Genomic DNA, 10,709 nt, shown 5'->3' with positions numbered 1-10,709 from the left:
GTATTGTATTGTAGATATGTAACGGTATAATAATGTTATATGTAGTATTGTATTGTAGATATGTAGTGGTATAATAATGTTATATGTAGTATTGTATTGTAGATATGTAGTGGTATAATAATGTTATATGTAGTATTGTATTGTAGATATGTAACGGTATAATAATGTTATATGTAGTATTGTATTGTAGATATGTAGTGGTATAATAATGTTACTTAGTTTGGACCTCAGGAAAACATAATCACAAGAACAAACAATGTCTGTCTGTCTGTCTGTCTGTCTGTCTGTCTGTCTGTCTGTCTGTCTGTCTGTCTGTCTGTCTGTCTGTCTGTCTGTCTGTCTGTCTGTCTGTCTGTCTGTCTGTCTGTCTGTCTGTCTGTCTGTCTGTCTGTCTGTCTGTCTGTCTATCTGTCTGTCTGTCCATCACCTCAGCCCCTATATCTAAATATACCTAGTGTGTACACAATTATAAAACGGACCTGACAACACCTCTTCCATCTCCCCATGCAGAATTCAGTGACGGAGGTCCGTGAGGTGATTGAGAACCAGTTTACGGTGCTCCAGGCTGCGGTGGAGCGGGCCAAGAGAGAGGTAATCCTATTTATTGATGAAGTGATATGCCTAGCTGTTTTATACACTGTCCCTGATCTATTCTTTTTACCTGCTTTTAAAAAATATATATATTGTATGACATCACATTTGATGTATGTTTTATGTACTGTTTGTTTCTGTAAAATCTGCATATAAACCAAGATTTTCTAATAAACTTCAACCTAAAGGTGACGGAGATCCTGGAGGGAGAGGAGAAGCAGGCTCTGAGACAGGCCGATGGGATCAAGGTACACCTGGAGCAGAGGTGCACTGAGCTGAAGAAGACACAGGCGCAGGTGGAGAAGCTCTCCAAGAACAAGAACGACATCGACTTCCTACAGGTGAGGTCTCACTGGACTTCCTACAGGTGAGGTCTTACTGGACTTCCTACAGGTGAGGTCTTACTGGACTTCCTACAGGTGAGGTCTTACTGGACTTCCTACAGGTGAGGTCTCACTGGACTTCCTACAGGTGAGGTCTCACTGGACTTCCTACAGGTGAGGTCTTACTGGACTTCCTACAGGTGAGGTCTTACTGGACTTCCTACAGGTGAGGTCTCACTGGACTTCCTACAGGTGAGGTCTCACTGGACTTCCTACAGGTGAGGTCTTACTGGACTTCCTACAGGTGAGGTCTTACTGGACTTCCTACAGGTGAGGTCTCACTGGACTTCCTACAGGTGAGGTCTTACTGGACTTCCTACAGGTGAGGTCTTACTGGACTTCCTACAGGTGAGGTCTCACTGGACTTCCTACAGGTGAGGTCTCACTGGACTTCCTACAGGTGAGGTCTCACTGGACTTCCTACAGGTGAGGTCTCACTGGACTTCCTACAGGTGAGGTCTCACTGGACTTCCTACAGGTGAGGTCTTACTGGACTTCCTACAGGTGAGGTCTTACTGGACTTCCTACAGGTGAGGTCTCACTGGACTTCCTACAGGTGAGGTCTTACTGGACTTCCTACAGGTGAGGTCTTACTGGACTTCCTACAGGTGAGGTCTTACTGGACTTCCTACAGGTGAGGTCTTACTGGACTTCCTACAGGTGAGGTCTTACTGGACTTCCTACAGGTGAGGTCTCACTTGGTCTGGTGGTTTATGATGGATTGAGACTGAGATAGAGGTGGTGCCAAGTCAGTAGTTCTAGTCACTCACCTAAGGTGATTCTCATGGTGGTAGGTAATGCACACACAGTAGCCTTATTTACAGGTGCAAAATCTATTTTGGTGGTTAACCATGGACTCTGATAAAGTGGTGCCACTGCCAAGTGGCTTATTGGGATTATTCACTGATCTAAGGTGGTTCTCATCAACATGAACACAAGCCACAGTGCTGCTATCATACCTATTCACTTTAATCATGAAACATGAATCAGGTGGACTTCCTACAGGTAAGATGTTTTTTCTCTGGTCTGGTGGATTCGGTGTTGGTTGTGTTGTGGTGTCGGACAGTGCCGCGTGACTCAATAGTGTTACTAACAAACCTGACGTGCGTATGTGCTGCTCTCTTACGTATTTACTTTAATCATGAAACACGACTAAAGTAGAAAACAGTGGAGGCTGGTGGGAGGAGATATAGGGGGAGGGGCTCCTTGTAATGGTTGGAATGGAACAGAAAACAAACGCATCAAATATATGGACACCACGTTTGACTCCATTCCTTTCATTCCATTCCAGACATTCCAAAGAGCCCCTATAGCGCCTCCCAACAGCCTCCACTGGTAGAAACTAACTTAATGTTTTACCCATGTTTCATCATTAGTATTCACTCAGGTTCCCATTAACCTAAGTAAGTACGCCTTGTCCAATAGGCCAATAAGGGCAGGTACCTATATCCTGTTCCTGTAGCATGAGACAGCTTGATGTACAATTACATCCCCTGGACAGGACGCCATTAGCGATATTTCATCAGTAATTTCCAACGGTGTACAAAATAGTGAACCGAGGTGTGTTGTGTGTTTTACAGGAGTACTCCGAGTGGAAGAAGGACTGCTCGGACATCACCCTACCTGGGGTCTACATCGGCCTCATGGACCGGCTCAACTCCTTCAGCAGAGAGATTGTTACCTCCACACAGGAGCTGTGTGAGCTGCTGCTGTCCAACTACATTGAGACACTCAAAGAGACCTGCAAGAATGGTGAGTGCAGAGTCACCATCTGGTTGGCAGAGGCAGACTGCCATAGTGGCTGACGGCAAGCCTCTGCAAGTCTCTGCTCACCCACTCGTGGCAAAAAGACAATGGCCCGAGCTTGCAGTTGGCGGTTCTCGGCACGCAAAGGAATCCCTCACGCTGGTCACAGAGAAACATAGAAAGTAGAGAGGAAGTGATGAACAACACTTCAGCTTTGTGCCCCAGATGCAAAGATAATCTATGGATTCCCTACCTGGGTGTGTTTAAACTTGTCTACAGACCTGAGGTATCCTTCAGGCAGTGTGGCATAGGTGTAGAGCCCTTGTTACAACTGGTAGACTGGAGTAGACTGGAGTAGACTGGTAGACTGGAGTAGACTGGTAGACTGGAGTAGACTGGAGTAGACTGGTAGACTGGAGTAGACTGGAGTAGACTGGAGTAGACTGGTAGACTGGTAGACTGGAAGACTGGTAGACTGGTAGACTGGAGTAGACTGGTAGACTGGAGTAGACTGGAGTAGACTGGTAGACTGGTAGACTGGAGTAGACTGGAGTAGACTGGAGTAGACTGTTAGACTGGAGTAGACTGGAGTAGACTGGTAGACTGGAGTAGACTGGAGTAGACTGGTAGACTGGAGTAGACTGGAGTAGACTGGAGTAGACTGGTAGATGAGTCAGAGAGATAAAAATAGTTAAAAGCCTCTAATCTAGGGCTGTGTGTCACTAGAGGGAAACCCAGCTGTGAGTTGTGTGAGTCAGCATGTTTGATTGTCATGGTGACATAGTATAACAATGACAGTGTAGCGATGTGTTCTTTCTTGCTTACTCTCTATCTTTACTAATGATTTACCTTCAGTAATGAACAAAGCAAAAGTGGTAATGTTTGCTGATGACTACAATGTATAGTGCAGCATCAGAATGTAATGAGCTAACAGATGTACTGAGCAGTGAACTAAGAAGGGTGTCTGAGTGGGTTGAAATGAAACAAATTGGTGTTGAACATTTCTAAAACTAAATGTATTGTATTTGGTTCAAGATATATGCTTGCTGATGATTCCCAATTGAATTTGTCGATGAATAGAAAGCATGTAGAGCAAGTGGAAAAAACTAAACTACTAGGCGTCATGTTGGACGCAGCTTTATCCTGGTCAGAACACATAGATAATATTGTTATAAAGATGGGTGAGGGAATCGCTGTTACAAGAAAATGTTCAGAGTATGTAACATCTAGCACACTGAAACAGGTGATTCAATCCCTGACCCTATCACACTTAGAGTACTGTCCAGTTATATGGTTAATCCCTGGTTCTATCACACTTAGAGTACTGTCCAGTTATATGGTCAATCCCTGGTTCTATCACACTTATGCGATAGACCATATGACTGGACAGGAAATAGAAAGAACATCTAATGTGATAGACCATATGACTGGACAGGAAATAGAAAGAACATCTAATGATATAGACCATATGGCTGGACAGGAAATAAAAAGAACATCTAATGCGATAGACCATATGACTGGACAGGAAATAGAAAGAACATCTAATGATATAGACCATATGACTGGACAGGAAATAGAAAGAACATCTAATGATATAGACCATATGACTGGACAGGAAATAGAAAGAACATCTAATGATATAGACCATATGGCTGGACAGGAAATAGAAAGAACATCTAATGAGATAGACCATATGACTGGACAGGAAATAGAAAGAACATCTAATCTGATAGACCATATGGCTGGACAGGAAATAGAAAGAACATCTAATGATATAGACCATATGACTGAACAGGAAATAGAAAGAACATCTAATGATATAGACCATATGGCTGGACAGGAAATAGAAAGAACATCTAATGTGATGGACCATATGGCTGGACAGGAAATAGAAAGAACATCTAATGAGATAGACCATACGACTGGACAGGAAATAGAAAGAACATCTAATGATATAGACCATATGACTGGACAGGAAATAGAAAGAACATCTAATGTGATAGACCATATGACTGGACAGGAAATAGAAAGAACATCTAATGATATAGACCATATGGCTGGACAGGAAATAGAAAGAACATCTAATGATATAGACCATATGGCTGGACAGGAAATAGAAAGAACATCTAATGAGATAGACCATATGACTGGACAGGAAATAGAAAGAACATCTAATGTGATAGACCATATGATTGGACAGGAAATAGAAAGAACATCTAATGTGATAGACCATATGACTGGACAGGAAATAGAAAGCATCAACTGAATGTTAAATGTGTTTCCTGTCAGGTATTTTAACTCTCTGTATTGTCTACTTGTTAAATGTTTGTAAAGTCTTCATTTGTAATTGCTTGTAATGTCTTATTAATTGGGTTGGACCCCAGGAAGATTAGCTAACGTTACGGCGTTGGCTAATGGGGATCCTAATAAAATTCACAAAAGTGTCCATGCAAAAAGAAATGGCTACATTCAAATGAAAACTTCATGCTTGTGAGTTAAAAAGTGAAGTAGGCCAATGTGATTATTTCTGACCATAAAACATATATTTGATGTTATATTTCTCTCTCTCTACTCTCCAGACATGATGGGGATAAAAACCACTGTCCATGAAATAATCGCAGCAAAACAGAACATGGATGTTCCAGACCCAAAGACGCGGGATGACTTTCTAAAGTGTAAGTCTCTTCTATCATATTGAGGTCATCCATACACAAACAAAACAAGGCTTCAAATCACTTGAATGATATTACAGTAGTACTTCAAGGTTATCATAATATTACAGTAATACGTCAAGTAGTTATCATAATATTCTGTAGAAATATCCAAATCTTTGTATGACGTAATTGTAGTTTGAATCTGTAAAGTTGGCCTTGCCTAAGTTATTGATTCTGTTTTACTTTTATAATTTCTGTTATGTTATTCTCTCTCACGCTGTGCAGATGCCAATCCTGTGAGTTTTGACGCAGACACCGCCCATAAGTTCCTGCGTCTGACTGAGGAAAACAGGAAGGTGACCAACACCACACCCTGGCAACACCCGTACCCCGACGTCCCTGAACGCTTTGAGAACTGGCGCCAGGTACTGGCCACAGAGAGCTTCTATGTCGGCCGACACTACTTCGAGGTGGACGTGAGCGGTGAGGGCACGCATATTGGACTCACCTACAAGAGCATCGACCGCAAGGGTCCTGAAAGTAACAGCTGCATCACCGGCAATGACTTCTCATGGTGCCTCCAATGGAACGGACGTAGCTTCTCTGCCTGGCACGGTGATGTGGAGACGCCTCTAAGTGTGGACAAGTTCACACGTATTGGGGTCTATGTGGACTATAGCCGTGGATTACTGGCTTTCTATGGGGTGGATGACGTCGGCGGCATGACCCTCATCCACAAATACAAGGCTGAGTTTCTGGAGCCCCTCTACCCAGCCTTCTGGCTGTCGAAGAAGGAGAACGTGGTAGTGCTTGTTGAACCTGGAGCGCCGCTGCCACTGAAAAGCTCCTCTCCCCCTAAAATACCCCTGAACACTGACGTAGCACCCCGAAGCCGTTTCACAGTAACTCTTGTTGTTGAACAATGATCAATTTGTCGGTAGTAGTAATTTTCTCCGTCAAGCCTGAAAAGATTCAGAATGCAGGAAGCAATGGAAAAAGAAACCTAAAACCTCATCAGGTGACAAGAAGCCTCACTAGATCTGTATATTATGTTCTAAAGGAAAGTTGAATATTTATAATATACTTCCCGAGAGTATATTGGTTGTTCTTATTCTTATTGTGTTACATGACTAATCTTGGTATAATGTCAGTGGTTAGGTTACATCTAATGTGATGGGTCACTTTCTATTCATATTGTTTGTTTAAATCTGATGCAAAAAAGTTTTGATACTGTGACTATTTGAATGGTGGAATTCTTTGGGAAATGTTGCGACTGCTGTTACTGTTTACTACAAACTGTGACTTTGGAATGTACTGTATTTGAGAGATACCACAGTAAATTAAATTAAATTGTATTTGTCAACTGCTTGGTATTTGTCACATAAGTCGTAACATTTTATTTGTCACATGCTCTGCAGACTAACAGTGACATGCTTACTTACAGGTCCTTTTCCAACAATGGAGAGTTAAACAAATACATACAACATTTAAATAGTGACACAAGGAATAAATACACAGTGAATAATGAACAATAATAACGGGTAAAAAATAACATGGCTATATTCAGGGTGTACCAGTACCGTTTTGATGTGCAGGGGTAGGAGGTAATTGAGGCAGTTATGTTTAGTGCCTTAGGAAAGTATTCAGACCATCTGAGATTTTGCACATTTTGTTATGCTACAGCCTTATTAAAAACATATATATATCATCAATCTACACACAATACTCCATAATGACAAAGCGAAAACAAGTTTTTAGAAATGTTCGCAAATGTATTCAAAATAAAAAACATAAATACCTTATTTACATAAGTATTCAGACCCTTTGCTATGAGACGCTTTGCTATGGGAGAAATTAAGCTCAGGTGCATCCTGTTTCCATTGATCATCCTTGAGACATTTCAACAACTTGGAGTCCACCAGTGGTAAATTAAATTGATTGGACATGATTTGGAAAGGTACACAACTGTCTATATAAGGTTCCACAGTTGTCAGTGCATGTCAGAGCAAAAACCAAGCCTGAGCAATCAAGGGAGAAGGGCCTTGGTCAGGGAAGTGACCAATAACCTGATGGTCACTCTAACAGAGCTCTAGAGTGCCCCTGTGGAGATGAGAGAACCTTCCAGAAGAACAACCATCTCTGCTGCCCTCCACCAATCAGGCCTTTATGGTAGAGTCGTGAGACAGAAGCCACTCCTCATAAAAGGCACATGACAGCCTGCTTGGAGTTTGTCAAAAGGCACCTAAAGACTCTCAAACCATGAGAAACCAGATTCTCTGGTCCGATGAATCCAAGATTGAACTCTTTGGCCTGAATGCCAAGCGTCACATCTGGAGGAAACCTGGCACCATCCCTACGGTGAAGCATGGTGGTGGCAGCATCATGCTGTGGGGTTGTTTTTCAGTGGCAGGGACTGGGAAACTAGTCAGGATCGAGGCAAAGATGAATGGAGCAAAGTAAAGAGAGATCCTTGATGAAAACCTTCTCCAGAGCCATCAGGACCTCAGACTGGGGCGAAGGTTCACCTTCCAACAGTACAACAACCCTAAGCACACAGCCAAGATAACGCAGGAGTGGCTTCGGGACAAGTCTCTGAACGTCCTTCAGTGGCCCAGCCAGAGGCCGGACTTGAACCTGATCGAACATCTCTGGAGACCTGAAAATAGCTGTGCAGCAACGCTCCCCATCCAAGCTGACAGAGCTTGAGAGGATCTGCAGAGAAGAATGGTAGAAACTCCCCAAATACAGATGTGCCAACCTTGTAGCGTCATAGCCAAGAAGACTCAAGGCTGTAATCACTGCCAAAGGTGCATCAACAAAGTACTGAGTAAAGGGTCTGAATACATATGTACATTTGATATTTCAGTTTTTGCTTTGTCATTATGGGGTATTTTGTCTGGACTGATGAGAGAAAAAAACATTTGAATCAACTTTAGAATAAGGCTGTAACGTAACCAAATGTGGAAAAAGTCAAGGTGTTTGAACACTTTCAGAATGCAAAGTACAAACATACAAGCTGATATGATATCAGTGGCGACACGTCACTCAGGGCGGGTGGGGCAGATCCCCACCTGTTTTGAGCTACACCTTTTTTAACATGTTTTTCATGTTATTTTAGGATTGTGGCCTGCTGGAGGTCATTTTGCAGGGCTCTGGCAGTGCTCCTCCTTGCACAAAGGCGGAGGTAGCGGTCCTGCTGCTGGGTTGTTGCCCTCCTACGGCCTCCTCCACGTCTCCTGATGTACTGGCCTGTCTCCTGGTAGCGCCTCCATGCTCTGGACACTACGCTGACAGACACAGCAAACCTTCTTGCCGCAGCTCGCATTGATGTGCCATCCTGGATGAACTGCACTACCTGAGCCACTTGTGTGGGTTGTAGACTCCGTCTCATGCTACCACTAGAGTGAAAGCACCGCCAGCATTCAAAAGTGACCAAAACATCAGCCAGGAAGCATAGGAACTGAGAAGTGGTCTGTGGTCACCACCTGCAGAATCACTCCTTTATTGGGGGTGTCTTGCTAATTGCCTATAATTTCCACCTTTTGTCTATTCCATTTGCACAACAGCATGTGACATTTATTGTCAATCAGTGTTGCTTCCTAAGTGGACAGTTTGATTTCACAGAAGTGTGATTGACTTGGAGTTACATTGTGTTGTTTAAGTGTTCCCTTTATTTTTTTGAGCAGTGTATATATATAAAACAAAATCATTAAGTTAATAAAGCCTCATACAAACATTACATTTACATTTAAGTCATTTAGCAGATGCTCTTATCCAGAGCGACTTAAACATGGTCTCTTTTTTTGCTTTCTTGCGTAAGGCAGCTCCAAAAGGCAGGTGTTTCAGTCTAGCTCAGTGCTTTCTGGGGTGGTGGGGCAGCAAGCGGAAAATACGGAGCTTAGGGGTTGTTAATGTTCTCTAGCTTCGCCGTGATTGACAAAATGTGGAAAAAGTCAAGGGGTCTGAATACTTTCTGAAGGCAATGTATAGGTAAAGGGTAAAGTGACTTGGCAACATGATAGATAATAGACGGTAGCAGTAGTGTATGTGGTGAGTGTGAAAGTGAGTGTGTGTGTGTGTGTGTGTGTGTGTGTGTGTGTGTGTGTGTGTGTGTGTGTGTGTGTGTGTGTGTGTGTGTGTGTGTGTGTGTGTGTGCGCGCTGTGGTTTCAGTGTATGTACAGTACCAGTCAAAAGTTTGGACACCTACTTATTCCAAGGTTTTTCTTGATTTTTACTATTTTCTACATTGTAGAAAAATTGTTAGACATCAAAACTGTGAAACAACACATATGGAATCATGTAGTGACCAAAAAAGTGCTAAACAAATCAAAATATATTTTATATTTGAGATTCTTCAAAGTAAACACCCTTTGCCTTGATGACAGCTATGCACACTCTTGATGTGGACACCAAGGATCTTGAAGCTCTCGAACTCGCTCCACTAAAAGGTGTGTCTTCATTTTCACAGCGACTGATTGCTTCCATTCACATAAAGGTCAATAAAGAGGAACTCTGGATCAGTGTACACTAGTTTGACAGGTTCCTAATGGGTTATTATTGGAATTACAAAATGAATACAAGTTTGTTCCCTCCGCCGCTATTCTTTATGGATCCTAATATCTACAATAGAACAGTGAAGAGCCAGGATGTTGCATTAAATACGAAAGTAGTTTCTTATCCATATACAGCAGCAGGGATATTACAATGTCAATCCTGCTTTTAAAATCATATTCATTCATTCAGAATAATTTATAGCAAAATAATAAGGTAAGAAAGACCAGTGAAATTTCCTACATTTGGCACCCAGGAGACTGTGGGGTTCTTCAGGCATGATGTGGCCACCTGACATATGCGTTAACCTAGGTTGAAGATACCCTTCTCTCCAACAGAAGCTTCACAGGCAGCGGAGATTAGCTTGAGCACGCAATCACAGTTTCTGGAGAGGTAATATTGATGGTTTCTCGGAACTCATGGCTTCTATGTTCGAGGCTAGATAGAGTACAGCATTTTAGCTAAGCTTTTTTCCAAACCTTAACCTAATTCTCCTAACCTGCTAAATAAATTATCCTAACCTGCTACTTTAATTCTCCTAACCTGCTATGTTAATGATCATAACTTGCTACTTTAATTATCCTAACCTGCTACGTTAATTCTCCTAACTTGCTACTTTAATTATCCTAACCTACTACGTTAATTCTCCTAACCTGCTACTTTAATTCTCCTAACCTGCTACGTTAATTCTCCTAACCTGCTACTTTAATTATCCTAATCTGCTACGTTAATTCTCCATCTAGACACAGCAGCCTTGTGGAGGGCGTTCTGTCCCTGGTTATC

General features: G+C 42.4%; 1 protein-coding gene across 1 annotated transcript in view; it reads left to right on the top strand.

Moving 5' to 3' along the window:
* Positions 1-6,737, top strand: part of LOC120029448 (tripartite motif-containing protein 16-like) — a 19,077-nt gene extending 12,340 nt beyond the window's left edge. The window contains exons 3-7 of the mRNA XM_038974656.1: positions 511-591; positions 780-932; positions 2,555-2,726; positions 5,300-5,395; positions 5,660-6,737. Coding sequence (XP_038830584.1) covers positions 511-591; positions 780-932; positions 2,555-2,726; positions 5,300-5,395; positions 5,660-6,300 — 1,143 coding nt within the window. The 3' untranslated portion in view covers positions 6,301-6,737. The remainder of the gene's footprint in view (positions 1-510; positions 592-779; positions 933-2,554; positions 2,727-5,299; positions 5,396-5,659) is intronic.
* The last annotated feature ends 3,972 nt before the right edge of the window (positions 6,738-10,709 follow it).

This window comes from Salvelinus namaycush, chromosome 35 (genome assembly GCF_016432855.1).
Source record: "Salvelinus namaycush isolate Seneca chromosome 35, SaNama_1.0, whole genome shotgun sequence".
Classification (NCBI taxonomy): domain Eukaryota; kingdom Metazoa; phylum Chordata; class Actinopteri; order Salmoniformes; family Salmonidae; genus Salvelinus; species Salvelinus namaycush.
Note: the sequence above shows the minus strand (reverse complement) of the source record. Positions and strands in the feature narration are given on the sequence as shown.